General features: G+C 38.6%; 1 protein-coding gene across 5 annotated transcripts in view; it reads left to right on the forward strand.

The window, feature by feature from the left end:
* EPB41L5 (erythrocyte membrane protein band 4.1 like 5) overlaps positions 1-25,856 on the forward strand; it is a 55,816-nt gene that overhangs the window by 6,421 nt on the left and 23,539 nt on the right. For all 5 annotated transcript variants that reach the window (XR_008975050.1, XM_057430353.1, XM_057430355.1 and 2 more), the window contains exons 3-15: positions 5,608-5,712; positions 11,759-11,801; positions 12,884-12,962; positions 14,829-14,873; positions 15,200-15,252; positions 17,940-18,060; positions 18,460-18,547; positions 19,170-19,258; positions 20,395-20,464; positions 20,828-20,997; positions 22,114-22,220; positions 22,900-22,927; positions 25,119-25,161. Coding sequence is in view for 4 of the 5 variants with exons in the window: in XM_057430353.1 (XP_057286336.1) it covers positions 5,608-5,712; positions 11,759-11,801; positions 12,884-12,962; positions 14,829-14,873; positions 15,200-15,252; positions 17,940-18,060; positions 18,460-18,547; positions 19,170-19,258; positions 20,395-20,464; positions 20,828-20,997; positions 22,114-22,220; positions 22,900-22,927; positions 25,119-25,161 (1,041 nt within the window). In the remaining variant the exon portion in view is untranslated. The remainder of the gene's footprint in view (positions 1-5,607; positions 5,713-11,758; positions 11,802-12,883; positions 12,963-14,828; positions 14,874-15,199; positions 15,253-17,939; positions 18,061-18,459; positions 18,548-19,169; positions 19,259-20,394; positions 20,465-20,827; positions 20,998-22,113; positions 22,221-22,899; positions 22,928-25,118; positions 25,162-25,856) is intronic.

The following is a 25,856-nucleotide window of genomic DNA, read 5'->3' on the forward strand; positions in this document are numbered from 1 at the left end:
CTTCTGAGAAGCAGCAGAATCACAAACTGCTGTGCTGGAAGTCCCATCACTTTGACTGCAGGTGGGCATTTCAGGTTTGTTGTGATGCAGGCTGCCCTGGCACAGCTGGAAAGGGAGGAAGGGAGCAGCTGGAAGAGTCTATGGCTGCTGTCAGAGTGATTTGTTTCATCTGCAGTGTGCTGCTGAGTGTTTCTGGGGATGGTGCTGCAGGCTGCTTTAGTTGCCCGAAGGTTTAGCATTCTTAACTCTCAGCATAACAGAGCATTTTGCCTGAAGCCCAGCCTTCCTGCTGAACTGCCCCTGTAAAGACCTCAGCCAAAGACCAAGACTCTTGTATGTTCGTAATCAGAGCGCTCCTGAGAAACTTGCAGGTGGAGCATCAAATGATACTGAAATGTTTGAGAATATACTGGAGGGAGGTATTCAGTCTCTAAACTTTAATGCTGGACAAACTGTTTGGATACATTCTGTATTAGAAAGAACATTAGGAGGTAGATTCAGAAATTGATTAAATCAAATGTGTGACTAGAAGATACGAACTTTCTGGGAGAGGAAAAATGAGAGACTTCTGGCAAAAGAAACTGTCAAGTATGAATGTTTCATATTTTTGGTTTTTTATGCATAAGGTCAGTGAGCCTGGGCACAGTACATTACAATCCTTCTATATGGTATTCTAATAAATGCCCATTTATGAAGGTATTGAAATAAATTTTTAATGAAAATTTCTGGGAGATGCCTTTTTCTTTCTCCAGAGAATAGTAGACCGAAATCCTTAATCCCAAATGCTTGTCTTCCAGTATTTGGGAGAGACTGAGTAAATGGAAGAATTGACAGGCTCTGAAGGTAGAAATTAACTCTCTGCAGCCTTCCACCCTGAAGGGTATCTTACTCAGTGCACAAATACATGGTGCCATGTTGTCAAATGTTGGGCATAAACCAGAGAGAGAAGCAGAACTGGTGTTTTACTGCCAGTGGCATCTGTAGATGAAGGAGAAAATTGACTGGAAAAGTTATTTGAAAGATTGGTGCTTAGAGTTTGAGGAGAGGAGCAGCTCCATTTGTAGGTCAGTACTTAAAGCCATAAGAAGATCAGGGTGATGCAAATAATGTGTACTTCTAACACTGCCTTTGTAAAGATAAGGGGGTTTAACCCTCCAGTTCTCCAGCAGAATTTAATGGTGTTAACTACAGATTCTGTATTCATTATATTGCGCTGAAATCTTTTTCCTTTAAAGCTCACAGTTGGAGCTTTCTCGTATTTTTTCAAAATGTCTTGTTTGGGAAAAGGGGGATTAACCTCATAAAAAAAAAAAAATATGGACAGGCTCATCTGCTGCTTCTGCAGTGCCGTTGCCTGCAAACCAGCATAGGTGACGTCCTAGCAACTGGGTAGCTGTAAATCGTGAATAGCGGTCCCTAGCTTCTCCGGGTTTAAATCAGGTCTTTTTGAGGAAACTAGTGTGAGTATGAATGGTAACACTCCTAATGAGTGGATGAAAAGCAGAAAGGGAGGTTTTTGCCCTTCAGTAGCTCCTGAAGGTAGTAGCTCCTGTTAGTGATTGTTAAGTAGCAATATTAACATAATCATTTGAAGAAGTCTTCTGAGAGAAAAGTACAGCTGCAAAGACGCAAGGGTTTATAATGAAGGTAAAGCCTGTTCATCTAAATAAAATAATTTTTTATTTTATTTTAAAATAAACTTCATCTCTAAAACCATGAGAAGAGAATATAAACACTGCTTTTCTAGTTTTAAGCTGTGACTGAGATGCCTGAGCCAAGCTGAATGTCTCCGTATCACTTTATGCTGGAGATGAAGGGACAAACCAGCCTGCTGAGGTGAACACCAGAGCTGGCTTTACCAGCCTTGCTGCTTTTGAGCTACTGGGGTTGAATCTAACCTTCCTAACACCTACTCAGACAGCAATTGCAGTTACTATGAGCAGCATGAGATGTCATTAGTACATAGTTGGGAGCATCCCTGCCATTCCAGGGAGGCGGGTGGGGATTCATGCCAAAGTGATCAAAAGATGCTTTTATTTCAGAGTGTGGCAAAACCGCATAGATTACCTGTCCTATGTAAATGATATATTTTTATTTAAGTTTCCAAGTTCAGCTGTTGATTCTCCTGCTGTGCGACGTTTACTGTTGCTTCCTACGGAGTATTGCAAACTGTGTAAATCGAGTAGTCAGGTTTTACAGAATGAGGAGTTTAATTTGTGCCCCGAAGGGAGGACCAGCCACTGGCTGGACTGCTTCTTAGTGGAGTCGTTAATAGTTCATCGGTAACCATTAGGCAGCTCAAAAATATTTGTCCTTTGAGAATAACCTGAGCTCTGCTGCAAGGAAAACAAAGGTGGGGGGAGAAGCATGGAATAGCAACAGGGTAAAAATGTCATTTAAATTGAATGTTGCCATTAGAAAGGGTAATTTGTTATCAGAAAATGTAATAAAAATGTACCTTTGCTATGGCTTTTGAAAAGACTTCCGATCACGAAGAAATTTATTTTGATTCATAAAAATTGACTGGTTATAAAGCAGTATTGGTTTTGGTTGCCATTTGTTTAAATAAACAAAGTCTTTAGTAAGGCTTTAAAAAAATTTTGATTTAACGCTAAATCACATGTGACATTTTTGCTGACTCACACCGAATACAGCCATTGATGGTCTTATGCAAAGTACAGCATAATTAATTCCATTTTGACAGCCCTGGTGATGTAAATCAGAAACCAAGCTGTAGCTTTGCAGATCTTTCCACAGCCGCTCCAGTGCTATTCTTCAGGGACTTTCTTCCCTATGAGTCATTCTGAGTCCCCTTAATCTTTAAGTCCTTTGCTGAGATTACCGAAATGGCGAACACGCTCTGAAATGAAATGTGACACTTGCAGAATTTGGAGCAATAGTAAGTGTTGGTTGTTGGTAGTTTGAAGTAGTATGTGTAGTAGTTCCTGCCTCGAGTTAAAGTGCTCCATTGCCTGTCCTTTGGAAGGAATGTGGCTGAGATAACTGGTTAATTACAGCTTTAAAAGATGACTTGTTGAGAAAGAGGGAAGGATTCTAAAATGTTCTGTCCGATAAGGGGACATTTTCCTCTAGTTTTAGACAAGCTGAAGAAAGCTTCATGCAAAATAAAATATTTTTCTAGTTTGCTGTTGCAAATACTGAATTTATTTCAGTTGCGTTACTATGTCTTATTGTTTAAGTAGAAGATATCCAGTGCTGAGAGGGAATATCAACATTTCAGTGCCTTGCTCTTCAAAGAAAGAGACTATAGTCTCAGATAGTGGAGGAAATGTGTGGTTTTATATGTAAGGCAACTTGACTTAAGGCTTCTGTTACGGGAGTTTTGCTGGTGTTTAATAAACGTATTACCCAAGAATACCTTTTCTTGTAGTCAACAGGAATAACTTGCCCTGATTCAATTTTGCAAGTTCTACATCTTGGCATTTTCATTATACAACATATTGTAGATACTGTGTGAAGTTCCCCCTGGTCTAATTGCCTTTCATCCCCCCTACTTCCCCAATATTTGGAAATTAGTAACAGTGGGAGAACTGGCTTAGGCAGGTTCAGTTTACAGACTCCTCTGAGATTTTGCTTTCAGCTGTGAAACGTCATGTTGGATTTAAGTAATGCATCGAGTAAACCAATGATTATGATTGCAAAGTGGAATATAAAATATTTAAAGATCAGGTTAGAGGAAGGTGGCAAAAATTCTGCATGCTACTTACATGGATATTGGCGATTAGAACAGATTTTTTTTCTGAGGAGAATGTTCTGGCTAGCCCAGAATTTTGAAAGGTGGACTGATTTTGCTAATTAGCACCTTAGGAAGTTAGCCCATTTCTCAATTTGTGAATATATAAGTATTAAGACAAAAATTGCAGGATGATAGCATTATGGAAATAGATAAATCCTTAAATAGCTTGCAGAGTGAGCATAAATCCTTTCTGCATTTCTTTGCATTTATAGAATCATGGAATGGTTTGTGTTGGAAGGGACCTTAAATATCAGTTTCGCCCCCCTGCCATGGCCAAGGACACCTTCCACTAGACCAGGTTGCTCAAAGCCCTGTCCACCCTGGCCTTGAACTCTTCCAGAGATGGGGCAGCCACAGCTTCTTTGGGCAGCCTGTTTCAGTGCCTCACCACTCTCACAGTGAAGAACTTCTTTCTAATATCTAAATCTCCCCTGTTAGCTTAAAGTCATTCCCTATGTCCTGTCACTGCATGTTCTTGTAAAAAGTCCCTCCCCAGCTTTCTTGTAGGCCTTCTTTAGGTACTGGAAGCTGCTATGAGGTCTCCCTGGAGCCCTCTGTTCTCCAGGCTGAACAAGCCCAGTGCTCTCAGCCTGTTTTCACAGGAGAGGTGCTCCTCTTTGTGGCCCTTCTCTAGACTCGCATGAGCAGGCCCATATCCTCCTTATTTTGGGGGGCCCAGAGCTGGGTTCAGTACTGCAAGTGGGGTCTCACGAGAGTGAAGTAGAAGGAGAGGATCACCTCTGTCAGCCTGTGTGGTTCCACTTGTTTTAATGCAGTCCAGTATGTGTTTGGCTTTCTGGGCTGCAAGCATACATTGCTAGGTCATGTTGAGCTTATTGTTAACCAGCACTCCAAGTCCTTCTTCTCAGGGCTGCTCTCAATCCAGTCTCTGCCAGCCTGTATTTGTGGTTAGGATTGTCCTGACCCACGTGCAGGGTTCTTTTCAACACTGTGACTTGTACCCTGGCCTACTAAATTATTAATGTATTTTTATTGCATTTAGGCATCTTGGGTATTACTGTTAATCTTTTTTTTTTTTTTTTCAGTGTATTATCTTTATAGTAAATCCTTTATAGACTTCATAGCATGAAAAAGTATGTGTTGTGTTGTGTAGAAATTGACCAGTGCTATTTACCTGCCTGGTCTTTAAAAACAACTGTTTAATTTTTTACATCATCACTGTAAAAATGATGTTTAGTTGGGGCCAGAGCTAAATTACATATAAGCATATGTGGTGACTTTTTGCACCCTCAAGTGAGTTTTATGAACATACTTTTGTAAACATGTTACCTAAGTACTATTTGTTAAAGGTGCTTGGCCGAACTGTTTCCTGGTGGTTGTTAAAAGCCCTTGCTAATGGAATGCTCTATCCTAATTCAACATGCTTTGCTACCTCCTTCTAAAGTGGTGAATTGCCTAGATATCAGCCAGTAGTAAATTCATAAGCAATTTGCTGTACTTTGTTCTGAAAATTTTTCAATGCTTTAATTATTACAATTGTACTGCTGTTATTTGCAGTTCTGTTAAACTTTATGGAGTAAAGAAAGCCTAAAAGAGACAACGGTAAAATGCCAGTTTAACATTGTGTTGTTCAAGTCAGTGTTGACATTTTTCAAAAGGAAAGGACTATGTGAGTCCTTTAAGGATATGCTTCTTGTGGGGTGTACATTGGCCTTTAAGCAAAACAATCATCAGAAAATAGGAAAGAAAAAAACCAAGTTCCACATATTTTCAGAAGCTTAGTTTTGGGATTCTCTTACTTTTGGAATTACAATATAAAGTATACCGAGAAGAACGTAGAAGCTACAATAAATCTACCTGCTAAGTACTAAATCCTTTTATATTTTCAGAAAAAAGCCAAAGGCCAGCTCCTGTTTGAACAAATCATGTACCATCTGGACCTTATAGAAAGTGACTATTTTGGATTAAGGTTCATGGATTCTGCACAAGTGGCGGTAAGTAGCAGTGCTTTGTTTATTCATTTATTTATTTTAAGCAACAGTCTAAACCTGAAATCTTAATATTGACAAAAACAGTATAAGAAAGCTGCCTTTTTTGATTTAAGGTTTTGCATGGAAGCTCTGTGGCGTGTTAGTTTGTGACTCCAAGTTTAATTCCACCTCAAGCACTCTTAACACCTTACAGCGCTGTTGTTTCTTCCTTTCTTGTCTTTCACTTGTTAACTGTCACACCTCCTGTTGTCATTAGTGAGGCTGGCTCAGAGCCTGGTGTGGCACGTAAAAATTCTTGATGCTGCTGATGCAGAGAGGAAGGGGCAAAACTAGTGTGTGCTTAGCCCTTTATTGTTCTGCAGAGTGGAGAAAGTTTTCCTTTGCCAATGCCATAAACTTTCTCCTCAGCAAAAGTTTCTTTCTTAATGTCTGCTTGGGAAATAATCTTGGCAAGAAGGGTATACCTTTGATTTGCTCAAATCAGTTGTGACTTAGACCTGCAACTAGAAATTTTTGAGAGAATATAGGTGTGTTTGTATGTATCAGACAGTTTTAGTAGAGCATTCTTGCAAACTTGAGTTTGTTTTTGAAGTTCATCATGTGTTTGTGAAAATGTGACTGCTTTTGAAAACAGCAGAGCCTTATTTGTCAAAAGAACCACAGTTCTTTCCACTTATGGGCTGTGCAATTGTTATAAAAATCTAGCCAATCTGTTTTAATTGATTTTTATTATAATTAATATCGAGAGACAATAAGCAAGCAGCTCTGGGTACACCAGGGAGTCTCCGCTCTGCCCGTGACGTACACCGGGAACTTCTGGGGATAGTCTCTTACACTTTTTGGCTTCCTGGGCTTCTTGGGCTTCAGCCAATCCCATTGTCTTCTTTTCCCGGGCTTCTCCACCTGTTCTTGGGTTCTTGTCTCCGGGTGAAGAAATATTATGTCTATCACAAGTCTGACGGCCATCTTAGCCCCCGTGAATTTCATTCCTTATGTGTTTATTTGTTTAGTGCACAGATTTCACAACGTTCTGTAACAGGACATATCTCTTAAGTTACCTACCCCCCCCCTTTTCTAAGAACATTCATGCAATTTAAACAATGAACAAAACATTTCTTTGCACAATATTGCAGTTGACCCAGGGGAATTATTCCCTTGTTTCTCCTTCCTCCTCACTGTGGTATTGACAGGGGCACTTATCATACTCTTTGCACATAGCACAATGATCACAAAGGATTCCATCTCCACACAAAGTGCAATGATCACTAGGACCCCTGAGTTGCTGACACGAATCACTCTGATGTAACTCGCACAATTCTGTATAGATACTTCTTGCCAAGTACAAGGACAGCTGCATTTCTTCCTGCCTACAAGGACAGCTACAATTTGAGTGAGGTGTTAGACAAGGAGTGCATTTTTGTCTCTGTCCTGCATCCCTGTAACTTAAACATGTATTCACTTACACAACATCCCCAAGTATAATGAGATCTGAGTTTTCATACTGTGTATGTCAGTCAGTTATTTGTTAGAGGTATGACCTTATTGCATATATGTTAGATGGATGATGGATGTTTCAAGTGCACTTGAAACGGAATTATTCCATGATTAGAATGGCAGAGTGGGCGTACAGACAGTTGCTTCCGAGATAAATACCTGAACTGTTTGAGGTCAACATACAAAATTAGAGGCAATACGTTATTACAGGAAATGATGTATATTCCTTTACTTCTGAGGTGACATCTTCATTGCTACTGCTTTATATAATGGCAAAAAACCTCCCCAAGCTTGAATCTTTGAAAGAAGCTGATACTGGACACAGTTACATCCACCCCAAATCACACTTTTATAACCTGATAGCTTCTTTTCAGAATTTCTGTGACTGAGCTTTTATGCTTAGCTTGTAACTGTAGAGAACATTCTGTTAGGATAAAATAATTTGGCTTCAGCATCTGAAGCAAAACTTATGGCTAGTGGGATTAGCTGCTGCTTGGCTGCAGTTCCTAGTAGTGAAAGTGGCCTTAAACCTCTTGCAGAACAAGAGACATTTAACACTAAAGAGAGAAAGAGCATTGCACTAACAGATGGATGTCATCCAGAACCATGAATATCTCCTACCAACAGAAATCAGAGAACAGCCCATTGCATACCATTTTATATTTATAAAACTCATGTTAACTGTGTTAAGCATGTGCAGTTTAGGATGTTGATTATTGATAGTGAATCACTCCATTGCATTTATCTTTTTACTTTAGGAAGAAAATAATCTGTATATTTAAATAAGGTATTCTACTTAATTTCTGCCATGTGGCTTCTGAAGTATTTCCGCATGCCCCTAGGATCCTATAAGAGCATAGTGTTAGTTATAACTGGTGAAACTGTATGGTAGACATTTTGCCTTATTGTTCTGTTAGTAAATAACATCATTCCATCTTGAATTGGGGAAATAAGAGTTAATCTTTTCTGACTCGGCAATTGCTCATGTCTTGGTTTTGTCCAGAAAATTTTACTTCCAGTCCAGACAGCACCTGATTGAGTATTTGATACTGCACTATCTACCAGCTACAGGAGATTTCAAACTTAATTTACTTCCTTTTCTTAACTATGTGTGACTGAAAAGAGGCAGAGTAGAGATAACAATTTGTTTAAACTGGACTTTAATGATATATTCCGCATAATGAAGCAGAAAAGGTAGCATTTTGCCAGGAAGGCTGAATGCACCAACCAGAGATAATTGCTTTAAGAAGTGAAGAACTGTTGTAATGTCAGCCATCCTTGCAAAGAGGAGCTGGCACATTCTAGGAGAAACCCAGTCTGCAGCTGGAAACAAAGAGAGACACTAATCAAGTGACTTGTCAAAGATTATTCAGGAGACCTGTTAAATAAACAGTGTAGGAATTCAGTCCCTTACTGTGGACAAGATTGCCCGCTGGCTCTGAAGGAGATCTTTCTGCTACCCAATTTAAATTAAAGTATGTTGCCTTATTATGTGATGATACACACTGGCAAACTAGCAACATGTAGTTAAACAAAAGTTTGAGAAATACCTTGCTTGTTTTAACTACAAATGAGTTTTCAACAGACTAATTTTGAACAACTGAAGGAGAGCTTTGTTTCCTTCTCTTGAGCTGCTGAAGTGATTCGTAGTTAGGTGTTTGAGTTTATGATGTACTGGGGAGTGTGGGAACCAAAGTATAATACAAACTCTTCCTGACAATTTGGAATTCAGAATTCAAATACTAGCTTCTTTAGAGCAGTTCTTGAAACAGTTGGTGGATTGGAAAACTTGTTTTCGTATATTTTCTGTGTTCATTGCTAGTCTGATGGTTAGGAATAGATCTCCCCCAGCACCTCCCACAAGTAAGAAGCAGGAGGTGGCAGAAGGAGTTCCTTGCAAAACTGTCCACTATATAACAGACTTGATCTAGCAGACAAGGGAACAGGCTGTTGTTACTTGGAGTAACTTCATTTCAGGCTGACAGTGAACAGTGCACCATGTCCAATAACACAAAAGATGAAGTTTTTTATTAACTTCTTGGGCTGTTTGGCTTTTTTTTTTTAGCAGTGCTAGAGATATGTTTCTGGTAAGGATTTAACAGGTGGTAAATTTCTAATTCTAATGTACAGGTTGCAAGAATCAAATACTTGCTCTTCCTAATGGAACTGCACAACACATTGGTTTGTTACTGTGGCAGTTTAATCTAACATAGTGCTTAATGCTGAAAATTATTTGTATAGCGTTGCACTAAGTATGCACTGATTCATTGCATAAAGTATGGGAGCAGTTTTAACCTCCCTGTCTTACTAAAAAGAACAGTTTACCCTACCTTCTTGAAATGTTGCTGGGTTTTTGGAGGGGGAGGGTGTTGTGGTTTGAGGTTTTCTGGTGGTTGTTTTGTTTGTTTTTAATTTCTGAAGCAGCAAACTTCTTGTAAGGACTTAGAGTACTCTCTGCAGTTTGTTGTTCATACTGCTTTTTGTTTAGCAAACTTTATCTCTGGATTTCAGCAGTAGACTCTGCTGAGCAAACTCATCAAAACATAAGCTTTTTGCCAGGTCCACTTGAATTCCATGTTAATCACTTGAAATAAATCTTAAATTTCCTGACGTCTGTGTGTGTCCATGCAGTGTTGGTTTGGTGGTGGTTGGTTTGGGTTTTTTTTTTTGTTGTTCTCCGCATTCCACCTCCCCGCCCCCTCCTACCCCCCCCCATTTAAAAGCAGTTCTGCTTCCCTTCTTCCCCACACACCCTTATCATTCAAACAGCGCTCCTGTAGGCAGCTGTGGTAAGAGCCAAGCAAAGTAAACGCTGTCAGTGCCTGTCGCGGGCCTCTCAGTTGCCTTCCCATGGAATGTGGAGGAGATGAGAGAAAACAGGAGGGAGGGAGATGAAAGAGACATGCACAGCCAGTCCTGGAGTCTAGAAATGGCTCTCTTTGCCATTGCTATATATAAATCACCTGCAAGCCTGCAAGTGAATTGTTTTGTATATTTTCATAGTAGAGGAAGGAGTAAGTAAATAGTCTTTTATAGCAAGCGAGTTTATGGAATAGGAAGAGAGGTTATTTTATTTTCCTAAAGAAACAGCAACAAAAAATGCTCAACTCATATTCACTGGTAGTATAAGCAAAGCTGGTGTAAATGTGCTTCATTCTGCCTTAAGCTTCCTGCTTTGTTTTAAATACGTATTAGGTATGTTTCAACTAGCTTTCTGCAGCTACTTTGTTTTAACAGGTAATGAGAGCTTTCTCAGCTGGGTGCACAGCAGCAGTAGATGGTTCAATAGTTCTGATCTGCAGCTAATACATCAATCACTACATACCCTGGGTGTAGTACAGACTGACTTAACACTCTGCAGAAGGCAGGGCTGCTCTGAAGACAGGAATGTTTGCACTTGGCATTGCAACCTGAAAATACCGGTTCTTTCTCATAACCCTGTTGCTTTTCTGTCGTCCATGGGGCCCACTGTGGATTTCATGGCACATAGTCTAACCAAAGTAGTGTTGCTAAGTAATAATTCATCTGTATTAATTGCAAAGTGACATTTGGGATTGATCAAGTGAGGTTGTTTTACCTGGGAATTGTGAACCATGCAGGACATGATAGATAGCTTGGTCTGGCTGTCGAGTCAATGCAGTTTATATTGAATATGGTGCTATGTTTACCGTTTAACTGAGTCATCTCTTTTGGAGGAGGGAGCTGTTCACTGTGCACAGCACTTAGCTAGCAGTAGAGACCTACTTCCATGTGTTAACTTTCCAGCTTTGTCTTTCATTTCTGGCATAAACTCTTCAGCAGTGGGAGTATATGCAGTTATTTTGTGGAACATATATGTGTATCTGTTTCTCTCCATCTGCCATCAGTAGCTTAATTTTCACATGCTGTTGTATGCAATATAAGTGAAACTATTATTTTGGCTTCATGTCTAGTATATAGCTTATAATTACTATTATTCGGTGAGGCAGTAATGTCCTCCCATGTGACAGTTGTTAAAATGTCACCTGTAAATAGATTCTGGAGAATTAGGTATAGCTGACCCTTATTCTGGGACATAGACAGCTTTGCTGTTACTAGACTGAAGTCATCTAAAGAAAATGCCTGAAAGCCAGCAATATTTATTTTGACTCTCCCCTTCCACCCCAAGTAAACATCACAAGCAACTAAGTGCCAGTCTGCAGCTATGGTTTATGCCTCTCTGGCACATTGTCACTGGCTGACCTAGTAACGTGTGAATTAAGTGTTTGTTTAGACAGCATAAAAATTTTAGTAATTAAAGTGGTTTGTCGTAACTTTTTTAAAGTACATAATGCTTTCTTGAAGATTGGCTTTAAACAGGATGTCTCTGTTGTTCAAAACTGACATTTTGCATTAAAAACTGAGTGAAAGGATCATGCTGAGAGAGCTGTGAAAGATTTTTATTAGATTGTTTTAATGAACTACTTGTTATTCCAAGATGGTCTTCACTAACACATAGTTTGTTGGTTTTTCATGTTTTTGTTCTTTCTGTGAGATTTCTTTATTGATAATTCAGTGAAAGTAATTTATTTTTCAGCACTGGTTGGACAACACAAAAAGCATTAAAAAGCAAGTAAAAAGTAAGTGTTCTTTCCATTTTCTCCTGGGATCTCATATTGAAAATACAGGAGGGAAAGAGAGTTGAAATGGGTGGTGAAGAGCAGTGTTCTGTAAGGGGTGACAAGACCCAGGAACAAAAACCCAGCATGGTGCTGCTGATTGTTTAATGACCTCTTCCCTCTGTAGCTCATATTACATTAGTCTAATGTCCTTAATTAAACATGGTATAGGCTTATTAATTGCAATTTAGATGGGGACAAGGCAGCTGAAGATATTTTAGTATTACCGATCATTATCCTGACTATAGGAAAACTTGTCTTGGAGCCTCCATCCTCTGAGGCAGTCCTGAACGTCTGAGTCTGTGTTTGGTCCACCAAGTCCTTACCTGCTGCACAAGGGTTTATAGTATGGCCTGGTTTCAGTGGTGCATGCTTGGGTAAGCTGTGGCATCAGCTTCCTTGCTCTGCGCTGTGCGAAGTCTTCAGGGATTTGTGGTGCTGTGTTAATGCAACAGAGATTTTGGAAGCACCAAGAGAGAGAGAAAATTCCTCCTGTCAAATGCAAGAATCAGCAGAGCGCTGCACATTTTTAAAGAATCGTTAATCCGTCCTTTTGCTGAATTAACTCTTTGGTTTCCTGAAGAGGTGATTGTTCCACAGAAGGGTCTGTTAAATATGTGCCTGAACTTCTCTGGAATAAAGGGGCCTGAGTTAACAGAAATGGGTATTTCCCAGGCTGGGAAGGTGTAACAGAGACAAAGAGTGTGCCTAGGGGTTTGGTCTTCAGACCAAATGGCAGAGTTAAGATGCTCAGCTTTCTTGGTGGTGGATAGAGTCCTTAAATATAGGAATTAACCTAGTCTTTGTGTGATTTTGGCAGGACAAATAGACTTAATGTTGGATTGACTTCTAACATATCAAACTATTTTGTGTGTATATTTAAGAGTCCTTTCACCCTGATGTTTTTCATGCATTCCCCTGTCACAAATGAATTCCTGCCTTAAGACATTGTGGTAGGACAGAGCCAATTTCAGTCAAGTTTTGTGATGTGATTTCATGTATTAAAAAAAAAAAAAGAATGTTGAATGAATTCTACTTTGCAGTTGGCCCACCGTATTGTCTGCATTTTCGTGTGAAGTTTTACTCATCAGAGCCCAACAATCTACGTGAAGAGCTAACAAGGTAAGAAGAATTTTACGTGAGAGAGGGGTACCCAGGAAAGGCCAGTAAAATGTTTTTGTGGTATTTATCTAAACAGTTGTGTGATGTTTTGAAGAATTCCTTAGAGCTGCTTGCTTATTTGTTTTTTTTTTTTGTAAATGCTTCTAATCTAGTTCTCATGAAATAAACGAACTGTAATACAAAGAGATCTATATATTTACTATATTGATGCACCATTTTCCATTAGGCAATTCTGGCAACTAATCTAAGTAGTTTATACACAGTGGACAGAGATTTTCACTGAAGAGAACAGACATCATTCCTCTTTCTTTATTATTCTTAAATTGCATTTAATTTCAACTGTGTGTAGTCATCCTGTCTCTTTAGACAGAAAGATATCAAATTGCAAGTTAGAGTTTATCTTTGGCAAAAGTTCTCTTTGAAGTTTCACTTTGCCACTATGAAACATTTCATTCATCTTGAGTTCTGCCAGTCAGACCTTGCTACACAGGCTTTAGCAGGGCAGACCTGAAACCTGAGGGCTTTTAAAGCCTGTTTGCCTGCTTAGCTAATCATCCAGAATAGGAAAACAGCAAGTCTTTCTTCTGTCTCGAGGACATTTTATGCCCTAAAGAAGCAGCGGGAAGGGGAGCTCTGCCATGGTTATGTGTATCACTAGCAGGGGCTTTCTGAGGGTTCTACCTTCTCTTGGTGCAGCTGGGGCTACTTTTCAGTTTCCACAGGTGCAGCTTGCTAATGTTTTCTGCCCGCTTTCCATCAGATGCCACCAGTCAGAGGTCATGTAACACAGCCTCAGCATGGGAAGTATGCTTGAATTGTTTTGCAAGTGTTATGTGGCTGATAAGCACAGACTGGACACACGCACTATACACTGGAGGCCTGTGCTCATTCTTTTGGTATCTAGGGTCAGCACCAAACAAATTTATTCCTCACATATGGGCCAGAGTACAAATGACTTTGGATAATGTTTGGTTTAGCAAAGTATTTGTGGATTTCCAAGGGACCTGTAGGAAAATGGCTTTCATCTGTTTTGTGTCTATGTATGTGAGTACAAGTACCCATAGGCACATGTTAAAACAGAAGCATCATCTTTGGTTTTGTGTGGATGGCTTCTGTTCAGTTATAGTAGAATTCAAACTGGATACCATTGCGGAGCCTGGTGTTTAGTTGATGGGACAACTGCTTGTCTTGGCAAAGGAAAGCTGTGTACCAAGGTGGCTCAAGAGAGCTACTCTTTGTGGGTATTGGATAGGAAGGATTGGTGTTGCACACCAAAGGGATATTTGTATTCAATATTTGCCCAATTTCTAAGTAAGAAGAGTGCTGAATAAGCAAGGCAGTGAAGAAAAGCTGGCTCCGAAGAGTGAAACGTTTGAAAAGGCTGTTCTGTTGTTTTGGTTTGGGGTTTTTTTGTTGCTTTGCAGTCAGCTGAAAGGGTTAGATTTTAACTAAGCAATCCATATTAGGAACATTTATTTTTGAGATACTTTAAAATATTTATTCTCTTACAAGATCTGTATAGCTATGAATAATGAAGAAAATGTGGAAGACTTAAGTTGTTCTTTGCCCTAGTAGGATCAGGAGAGGGAAAAAGAAGATGGGTATTCTCTTTCTTCTTCCATGAAGCACTGTAGGTTAGCTTGTGACAACTTTTAGTTTTGGGTTTACTTCATTTGAAATGTGTGCAAATCATACAAACCCAACTGATAAAGCCTTAAAAGATCACAGTGCAGTTTCTTTAGTCTTGAAAGCCCATGTAAAGAGTAGAAAACGTTTTTATTTGTCAGGCTCTAACTTCCTCCTGTAAGCTGAGTCACACATTAGAAGTATTAATCAATGACATTTATTTCTTATTTAATCCTACAGGTATTTATTTGTTCTGCAGCTGAAACTGGATATTCTTAGTGGAAAGTAAGTATTACTGATAAACAGCCTTTTAAACAGTTACAGTATGTTTAGCATAGGATTTATTACACTTACATTTGGATAATTAATAAGTTTTGCTAAGTAATGTAATGTGGGGCTTTTTCTCTAAGATATGAGTTTTCTATGCGTGACTAGCAGCAGAGGAATGCTTAAATAATGTAGTGCTTCTCTCTTGTTAATTTGCTGAAAATCTACTAATCCTTTTTTCATTTTCTTATCCCAAACTGTTGCAGTTTCTCACTGTTGGGTGTATGAATTGTCTGCTAAGTAGTGTCAGCTAAGGGTTTAACAATGCACTTGTCTTACAACAGATTGGAATGTCCTTTTGACACAGCCGTCCAGCTGGCAGCTTATAACATGCAAGGTCAGTAGGTACAAGTGGGGAAGGATGAAGTTGTATGAACAGCTTTGTGTGTAGACTATTACTTTTAGTCTGTCCTTGTTGTATGCAGAAAATAAGTTTTGTGCAGCTGCTAGCGATCCAGTGTGAAACAGCTCTTTTTGATTGTAATTTTGTTGTGAGCATGTATAGAAAATTAGTCAGTTCCCTAGGAAATGTAGCAAAGAGGTTCTGAACAGAAACAGCTTTGTCCTAAACTTGTTTTCTCAGGTGCGTGTGTGCAAACCTGTCCACTTTCACATATGAGATACGAGTTTTGCAGCCTTTGTGAATTGCTTTGAGGTAGTAACATAGTTCACTATTTTTCATTGTAGTTTTTGCCATGTGCTTTATTTGTTGTACAAACTGGGTACAAAATTACTTTGGTTCTGCACTCCATTGAAAAATCTTGCATACAAAATCCACCAGCTTTTGACTGCAGCTTATTTGTAGAAACATGTAGAAAACAGTGCGTGATGTCTCAAGCTGGTACTTGAGCATTTATGGCTGAACTGCACTTGCTAGTATTTCAGTTCCCTCTTCTGTCAAGAGGTGACATGCTGTCATTTCTCAGCTGTACAGCACTGTGCTTCAGCCCTCTGAGACTCTTATGAATGAATTGTCTTTAACTTTTGATTCCAGCTGAGACTCCAGCATCCATGGCTTCTCTGAGAACTATGGTCTGACCTTCAATTGCTTGTATAGGTTGTACATCACTGATCTTTATGGATGATGTCTGCTGTTCGTTGGATGAGGGTGTGATCTTAGCAAATATGAACTTTTCTGTTGTTTCAAGCAGGGGAATACACAAAAGAAAGTGAAGTTTTAGAAATGTCTGCTAGAGCAGGCATTTAGGTCCTTGGAGGATACAGTTAAATGGCCTTATTCAACCCAGTTTAAATCTACAAAAAAAAAATCCCAGAACCTCAGCTGTAAAGTCCTCTTTGATGAAGAGAGAAATTTTAGATGTGCCGTGCGTTTGTGCTGCACAAATTCTCTACACAACATTCATCTTATAGACCAGTACACTGTTGTACTTACTTTTTGCAGGGCTTAGGTAACATGACTAAGTCACTGAAATTCTTTCTTGTACAGATGTTTTCCAAAACAGATTTTGTTCTTCCGGCAGGGCCTGCTAATGGCTTTTATCATGTGTAGGTATAGAAAGCTGGGATTAAACTGTAAAGGTACCTGCCTTTTTAACCCACTTTTTTGTGTGGAAGGAAAACAGTTAGACTACATTCCATAGTTTAAAGTATTAGCATTGTTAGAGCCTTAAGGTACAGGTTCAGTGAATAACTTTTGGAAAAAACAAGGTGATCTAATTATGTCATATATCCATTGCTTTTTGTGCTGGTCTTTTCTTTCCTCTCTCCACAGTCCTTGTAGCAAGGCTTTAATCTTACTGCCTGACAGCTGTGTACTTTTATTTAAATCAGCTGGAACCTAAGCTGGCTTTGACAGCATTCCTTTCAACAGAGGCAGGCGCTTTAGTGGGAGTAAATTACTGTAGAACTACAGACTTCCTCAGTCAGCATTTAAAAAAAAAAAGGGGGGGGGGGGGGGGGGGGGATAAAAAGGCTCTTATTATGCTGCAGTGTTCAGAAATCCAAGAAGGGGGTTTTTAGAATTTGTATGTAGTTTCTGCACATATGGATACTGTATGTGTGTATTTGACTTTGCCATGTCATCCCAAAGATGTCACTTGGTTTTTTTTCCTACACAAACATTGGTAGGTTTTTTTTTCAAGCATAACAATTATTGGCCTGTATCAGACACCAAGGACTGAGTTATAGAATTATTCCTAAATTTTTGGACATGAGCTGAACATTAAGAAACTGCTTGAAATTAATGAGAGGAGCAAATGCTTTAGTGATTCTGAAAATCAGGGCATTTTTATAAAGGTTTCTAACTGTGATTTTCAGCATTTTAGGCATACATCAATCTTCAGAAGCTGGACCCCCCCTGTGGAAGGGGGTTGTGCTTTTGATGTGGCAAACCCGTTGAATAGTATGTTCTGTATGCTCTCTAAATAGCATCTCATATTGCCCCTATTGAGCATGCAGCAGTGGACTGGATGAGCCATTTGACTGACCCAGTAGGGCATTTATTATGTTCTTAGATGAAAAGGAGAGCAACAAATAACAGCTGCAGGATTGTTCCCTGACACAGAGTAATTATATCAAGATGGGGGAAGTTATAAAACCAGAAACTGATTTTTAGAATGGTTTTATGAAGAGTCAGAACTGGTTTTGGGGTTTGCAGCTCTCAAGAGATTCTGTTTTAATAATTTAAGGCAAAATTCTGTTTTAACTTAAGTCTGTTTTAACCTGTCATCTCAATAAAGATATAAGTGATAAAACATTGAAAACTTTCTGCAAGAAAGAAAAGAGATGAGTTTCAAGGATGTTGACAGCTTCCTTGGAAGTTTGTTAAGGAATGCGTCAATAGCACTTTGTAAAAATTAATGCAAAGCTTTTGTGCAGACAACACAACTACTTGTTCAGTGTTAATAATTTTGCTGTTAAAAAAGGTAGTGCTTCAAATAATTGGGAGGACTGGAGGTTGAGAAACAACACAAAAAGAAATTTAATATATTAGATTAACTAGAAAAGTATGCAAAAGTTCCTGTGTCATTGTGAACGCTGCTTGACAATGCTGTTCTTCTGTAGCTGAACTTGGAGACTATGATCCTGCTGAACATGTGCCTGAACTGGTGTCCGAGTTCAGGTTTGTTCCCACCCAGACTGAAGAGATGGAACTAGCCATTTTTGAGAAGTGGAAGGAATGCAGGTACTAGATCTTCCAGTGCATGCTAACCAGCTATTAGCACTGATTTTTCTGTGAGAGAATGTATTAAGATGCTGCTGGTGCTTCTTTGGTCCTGTTCAGAAATGTAATTCTAATATGGTTCTGTCATATTTTGTAAGAGGATGTAATGTGCAACATTGAAGTTTTTCAAAGGTCTGAGTTAAATGATGAGGTACAGATTCTTGAAATGTAATAATTTTTTAGCAATGGTTTCAGATTAAAACTTACAAAAGTGACATTGATGTTCAAAGCAAACAAGTGTCAGCAGCATTGGGGTTTTTCACAAACTTGCAGGAAGTTCTTTTCCTCTTTCTTATATACCGGGTTTTGCTTTCTGTGCTTTGTCAGGCATCTTACCTAACAGCAAAACGTTTATTTCAGGGGTCAAACACCAGCACAGGCTGAAACTAACTACTTAAACAAAGCTAAGTGGCTGGAAATGTATGGTGTAGACATGCACATAGTCAAGGTATGTTTAACCACAGCATGGTGACCTTTGGTAATGATAACGTTAGCTTTGTTGTGCATTTCAACACTGGGTTTGCTTGGAGGTGTGGGGTGGAATATTGTACTCGTCTAAGCTGTGTAACAGGTGATCTGGCTTTGCATCAGCTTTCCACTTTACAGTATACTTTTTAGAAGGTATAACTTTAGAGTAAGCATATCTGCTCTGTGTTAAATACGTGATTGGTGTGGCAATATGGACTGCAGTTTGTATTTAGACTAAAAGCTATGTGAAAATCATAGTAGTTAAGTTAAAACTGGCTGGGGTCTAGTCAGCTACAAATGAAGAACTACAAGTGAAAATAGATCTCCTGTGGAGAAGGAAGTGCAGAGAACCACACAAGAGGTCCCTATTACACAAACAAATCAAGAAACTTTAATTTTCAATTTTAGTCAGCCTTATTGAGGATTTGCAGATTAGAAAAATCCATTGCATAAGGTCATTGAAACACAAGAGTTTTGTTGTATAAAATAAGCAGGTATATGTTTAATTGTGACAGTGGGCAAATAAGCTACATTACACTGGAGTAACTTGGATAAAGGGCTAACCATCAAAATGAACATAATCTTTATTTTGTGGCAATTAGGCAAGAGATGGCAATGATTACAGCCTGGGATTAACACCTACAGGAGTTCTTGTCTTTGAAGGAGACACAAAGATTGGTTTGTTTTTCTGGTAAGCTCTCTGATTGTACATTAAGATACATTTTAAATTTTTACTCTTTTGCTTCATTTGCACTAGTCTTACTATTGAAAAGGAGGCAGAAGCAATAGTGCTAGTGCAGGTTTTATATATAATGTCATCTGGGCAGCTTTTTCAGTAAGAAAATGTCTCTGTGCCTAGTAAAGGGCAGAAACATCTCTTTCTGCCCATCAGTAAGGACTAATCAAGAACAAATAAACCCAAACCCAGATCTATATACATCTAGTCATGGGATATAGAAGTTCCTCTGGTTTTTATGAACATGTGCTTCTTTATCTGTCAAGTACCTGAATAACACCCCACAGTTTCTCATAAGCATTGTGATGAAATTTTGTAGGGCTTTATATTGCATAAAGCACAAGGTGAAGAACCTAGCTAGCATATTTTGGACTGGATATACAGTAATTCATGGATTTAAGTGCTTTATTATCTTCATTCCCATCCAGTCTTTCAAAACTGTATACAAAGAGTTAAGGAGGCAGATGATGAGGTAAAATTTCATCATAGATCTATTCATTTTGGGTTAACCCAGTCCAATTTTGTAAATGGCAGAACAACACTCACTTTTTAGCAGAAATATTATCTGTGTGTCTTGTTCCTCCACCATCATTTCTAGGTATTTTTTTTTTTTGGTGAGCAGGGAGGGGAAGAAATGGTTGCAGTTTTGTGTCATGTCATGCTTGCATTGTTTTGGCTGGGATTTTGTGAAACAGAGTCATCATAGGAATTGATCCGTGCTATATTATACAATGATTTTTATTTCTGTAATAAAGTAATGTTATTTTGGTCTGCCTTTGTGTCTTTCTGAGTTCAGTTTTGTGGGCTTGTGGAAGAGTAGGCAAGCAGGAGCATTTGGGTGCAGTTTGATTTCAGTTCAGATTACCTTTTTAGAAGTTGCTGACTTCTTATGAAACTTTCTAATTAAATTTTAAATTTTGAAGTGCTACATTGGTATCCACAGTATAATGAAACACTACATGAACTTAAAACATCCATAAAACCAGAAAAAGAAAATCTGGTAGAAATACTTGGATCAGCACATTGAATGTACCTCTCAGTGAGTTACTAAGATAGTTTGATGTAACCTGCTTTTTCTGTTCATCTTGCAGGCCAAAGATAACAAGGCTTGATTTTAAGAAGAACAAACTCACTCTAGTAGTTGTTGAAGATGATGAACAGGTAGCTAACTATCTGCTTAGTTACATCTCAGTCTTAATTATACAGTACTAGTTTACATACTCCTGGTCTCCTTTAAGTTTTGAGAATTAACAAGACTTTTCGTTGTGACTTGGGAAGAGGAGGGGAATGAAGGGACTTAAGTATAAAATAAATAGGCTTAATTACTTTTATTCTCACCCTGTTTTTAAAAGGGGAATACCTTGTGAAACTAGTGTAGACCAGATAATTGGAAACAGTGTGCATTGTGCAAGAAAGTTTACAAAAGGGCTGTGTACCACATTTAGGGGAATGAATTTAGGTTCATACTTGCTTTGACTTATTCAAGCCCCTTGTAAATTGTCAGTGTGCTTTGTGTGCTTTAAGGGAAAGGAGCAGGAGCACACTTTTGTCTTTAGACTGGATCATCCCAAAGCCTGCAAACACTTGTGGAAATGTGCAGTGGAACATCATGCCTTCTTCCGGCTCCGAGGTCCTGTCCAAAAAAGCTCAAGTCGATCAGGTTTCATTCGATTAGGATCCCGGTTCAGATACAGGTCAGTATCAGTTAGCATGCACCTTCTGTCATTTCTTGCTTTTCTGGGATATTATGTGTGGAAACACGAGAGAATCTGGTATTCATTCACCTAGGACACAGATCAGTGAAACTTGCAAACTGAGTGAGTTGCATTATTAGTTTTATTAAAAGTATGGATTTTCCCCCTGCGTTTTTCTGATGTGTCTTCAGGTGATTCTGGTCTGTGCAGTAGGAAACCAAAGGTTTCTCAAGGTTTGTGTTCTTTACATAGCATCTGTAGTATGTTGTTTATAGGTCACTTCATCTTGAAAGTCCACCCTTTTAAAAACTATAGAGGGATTGATGATTGACTTAACCAGCTGGGGATATCTCAAGTCTTTTGACTCCTGAGTTTCCTGTCTGTGTGATGGTAGTGCTTCAGAAGCCTAAGATAAAGCCAGTGCATGGACAGACTTCTCAATGGTTTGTAATCCCAGACCTGTCTGCAGGATACTATGTGTTGCCCCACCAGAGTTGGTGAGAACGTATGGAAGGGAGTGAGGTGTGACCCTAGGCAGTACACACGTACTTTGCTTCCATTTCCAGCAGCTGTAGCAATACGTCAAGTCTGCTTCAGGAAGGATCGATGGTACCAAAGAGCCAGCAAAACAGGAGGCTCCTACTGCCTTGGGGCAAACTCTGGCCAAATTTGGGGAAAAAAGACTTGCCTGGGAACAAGAGGATCTAAATGCTGGAATTTAGTCCTATTATCATTTTTCTTTATAGCCTTTGGCAACATACCTTTAGCTTTACTCTCCTAGAATTTTTAACTTCACCCAAACTGCAGGCACTTTGACAACAGGAATATGTAAAGGACAAATGTGTTTTTTCAGCAATTTAGTGTTTTAAGGAGTCATTGCTTCAGCCTTCTGTCTTGGAAAATTGGGGTAAAGATTAGGATGTGTGTGGAACGCCTTCCCTTTTTTGTGAAAAGCCTTCTGAGTTGTTAAGATTGGTATTCTGAGTGAAACTGAGATCAGTTATTAAGCTCTGAATTTAAAATAAAATGTGATGTTTTGATGAGCAGTGTCTATGTTCTGTCATTAAAAGCAAGCCATTTATCTTACTGGTTTATATTTTTACATGGCACTGTTAGTGGGAAAACAGAGTATCAAACGACCAAGACCAATAAGGCCAGGAGATCAGCATCCTTTGAAAGAAGGCCCAGCAAGAGATACTCAAGACGAACACTGCAAATGAAAGGTAAAAGACCTTCTTTTCTGGGAAGTATAATACACTGTGAGAATAAAGTAATAGTATCCTTCAAAGGTTGTGTGTAGGGATTCTTCTGTAGCTGGTTGCCCTTGAGTTTTCAAAATGAGGTTTTCTTTGACTTATCTGGGAGATCACATGTATTTATCAGAAAAAGCTTTTGTCCAGAGCATGTCATCCTAGCTTGTAAAGCACCCAGTAACATTGCGCAGTAGGCCTCTGTACAAAGATGGAAAACGTGGGTCCAGAGACCAGCAGTATATTAATGATAATATTTGAAATTTATTAATCAAGTTTGAAATTTTTCAAAGGGGTTTTGTCACTGTAGGAGTTGCACTCTTTCACAACTTTACAGCATGTGATACCTTGTCTCTTACTCCCAATTGCGTAGATCAAGCGTGACCTCCGTGCATGCTTTCAGATATTTCCTTTTAGATCCAACTCTTTGGTTTGCTGTTCAGATTTTTTTATTCTCTTTTTCCAATGTACAATTTGGATTTTACACATTGTACATGGGATACAGGCAACTTAGCTCTTTGTTGCCTATTTTTAGGCAGTGCTAGATTTTATTTATAATGTATAATATATTAGATATTTGGAATTTATATATAATATCAATATTTAACAGAACCTAATTATATATTTTAATTAGCGCTTTCTATTTTTGCAGCACATGCTGCTAAACTGGAAGAAACAAGGTAAGATGCATTCCAATACTTAAATTTCTCTTTGATGTTTGCCACCTGTACTTAAGCACATGTCTGCAGGAGGAAATTATAATATTAGTTACATGCAGAGAGCATTAACCTCTTAACCATGGTTTTGCTGTGGATTTTTTGTTTGCTTTATGCAAAGCCTCTGGTTTAAAGCCTCCTGTGTTGCTGTCACATAGAAGATTTTGCCAGACTTGCTTACTAGCAGGAAAAGAGGTTTTATGACTAGCTATGATTCTGGCTGTTTATGAGCTATAGTTCTGTGTGCTGCCATATAAAGAGATTGGGTAAAAGCGTGTGAGGGTGTCTTCTTTCCAGAATCTGCCTACTCTGGCTGTGTGACTGAAATACTTAATCAAGTGAAGGTCAGAGACGGGGAAAATACAGCAAAATAAATATTGGAAATATAGCAATGATTTTCTGTTCTGTACTATGCATGCATTTATTTTACATACTGAAGCGTTTTTTTATATATTTATCCTAAATTTATTCAGAATCAATATTAAGAGGGAGGCCTTTTGGTTCTTTATTTCTGTACCTAAATTTTGCATGCGTAGGTTCGTACTTGCTGTTGCAATGTAAAATACTCATGTGAATCTGAATCATACAGTTTTCAAACTCTTCTCTGAAGGAGGACAGGAAACTATGCTCTAATTAATTACCTGGTAGTAAAGGAACTAGGTCACTCAGTTATGGTTCTGTCCTTTGCCCTTGTAATCTGTGAACACTGCAGTGATCAAATGCAACCAAATTGTTTTTTAAAAGTAGGTACTCATAGATGTTAAGCATCAGGGCAATCCGGAGCTGAGTAAGGAATGTAAGGAAGTAACATTTCAAAACAAAGGTGTAATACAGCCCTGTGTTTTGTTTGTAGCAGCAAGGTTGTTTCTCGTGTGAGAGGGAGGAGAAAGTCTAGGAATTGTCTAAGGACAAGACTGCAATTACTTTAATAGAGGTCTGTCTTTGTGACCTCCTGTATTGTCTCTTCTTTTTATAAAACAGGAAAGTACTCGTCAAAACTGGGTGCCATTAAAGTGCTTAAAGTTCCTCGCATGCAAGATGTGACTGATTAATTAGTGCCCTCAGCATGTTGTGTTGTCATACCCTTCTCTGAGTTTCATGCTGCTTAGGTCATTCTGAGAGTGGGAAGAGAAACTTCATCTGCAGTTTCTCCTGATAAGACAGCAGTCTTCTGATCTGTACCTAGGTGTGGCAGTGTTGTTAGTCTCCAGAGCAATCTATGCCATTTCTGAAACTCTACACTCAAGCTTCGGTAATTGAAATTCATCATGAAAGATGTATGTTGTTCCATTCTTTTGTTTTAACTCAGTACAGGGGAATGTGCTACCCACAAGGCATTCCTTAATATTTCTGTTAAATGTGCACTATTCTGTGGTAACCTCCACGTTCTCTCAGTAGAGCAGGTGCAAAGTTGGGGAACGGGCAAGAAACAGCTTTTTTGCTCTTGATATGATGGTATTTAAGTAAAATAATTCTAAAGAATTGCTGAAGTAGATACGGAAATCTATTTGGATTGTCAGCTTGCCAGATTGGATAGCTACTGTCCAGACTCTAAAACAAAAGATTAATTTATTAAATATATTAAATATTTAATATAAAATTATTAGTAATGCTGTGTTGAGCAGCTGTGCATGTAATTTCGAATGGCTGCTTTTAAGACTCTGAAGCAGGAATTCATTCAGTCCATTAGAGATTGTATGCAGAAGAAACTTACTAATGATAAACTTTATGATGTGAAACTTCAAATCAGAAAAGTCTTAGATGTGAAACAAATGCAGTATCTGCAGCATGTAGGTAAGGTTTTGACAATGTCACATTTTACTGAGTGTTTAAGTAAAACTATATTGGTTTTGCTTTAAAGTGCCCCACCTTACTGCTGAATCAGGAAGAGTTTCTAAACCAAACTGGTTTAGTAAAGGAAGAGGGAAAACTAGGTGAATTACAGAGAAACTGCATCTTGAACAAATAAAAAATGCGATACCCCTAGTTACCTAGAAAGAGGCAACTGACCTAAACCAGAAGTTATTAAGGGTTCTTTTGAGAACAGTTAAGTACTTTGGAAAGATCTTCATTAGACTTGGTATTTCTTTCTGAAAATCCTTGCAGTTCTGCTTTGTTAATCTAATTCTAATTTAAATTCTTTTTTGTCTTTTAGTACTGCAAACAATGCAGTTACACACCAAACTAATGGATCACAAGTAAGAACTCTCTCTTTTAAAAGACATTTTTCATGTACTCCACAGAATAGAGGATTTTTTTTTACTCGTTCTTAAAATCCAGTGGTTGACCAATTGAAAGTTACAAACGGTTAACTACTAAATTGCATGCCAAGAAATGACTACTAATTAACAAGAAAGATAATTAGTTAATTTAGTTGGACTAAGGAAGACACCTTGTGCTCCAGTACTATAGAAACTATGCTATTATAGACACAGATTTTCATAAGCACACAGAGTACCTTTGTGTGAGGGTTGTAATTATCCAAACTACATTAATTCTACATGTTAAGTAACCTTGAAAAAAAAAAAAAGGGGTGGGGGGGGTGGAGGGGTGTGCAATTCATCAGCACCTACTTTGATTCCTGGTTAGAGTATTTCTTTTCCTCTGAAAGGGAAATGCACCTGCAAATTTAAGAACACATTGTTAGCAAAAGTTCAATGTTTTCTTGGTTTAAGAGGGAAATCAGACTCCTGTCCCTTTGCATACAGAATACTTTGTTTCACTGCAAAGGATTGTTAGCATGAAGTAATTCTTCTTCCCAGTATCAAAAAACAGGACTTGGATTTTGGAAGGACCCTGTCTCTTTCTGGTGCATTTCAAATGCAGGGTGCAACAGGAAAGGATCATATTGGTAGAAATGAGATTATGGTTTGGTTTAACATTAAAATACTCA

This window comes from Pezoporus wallicus, unplaced genomic scaffold (assembly GCF_028554395.1).
Source record: "Pezoporus wallicus isolate ANWC-B61680 ecotype Strahan unplaced genomic scaffold, APGP_CSIRO_Pwel_v1 contig_5261, whole genome shotgun sequence".
NCBI lineage: Eukaryota > Metazoa > Chordata > Aves > Psittaciformes > Psittacidae > Pezoporus > Pezoporus wallicus.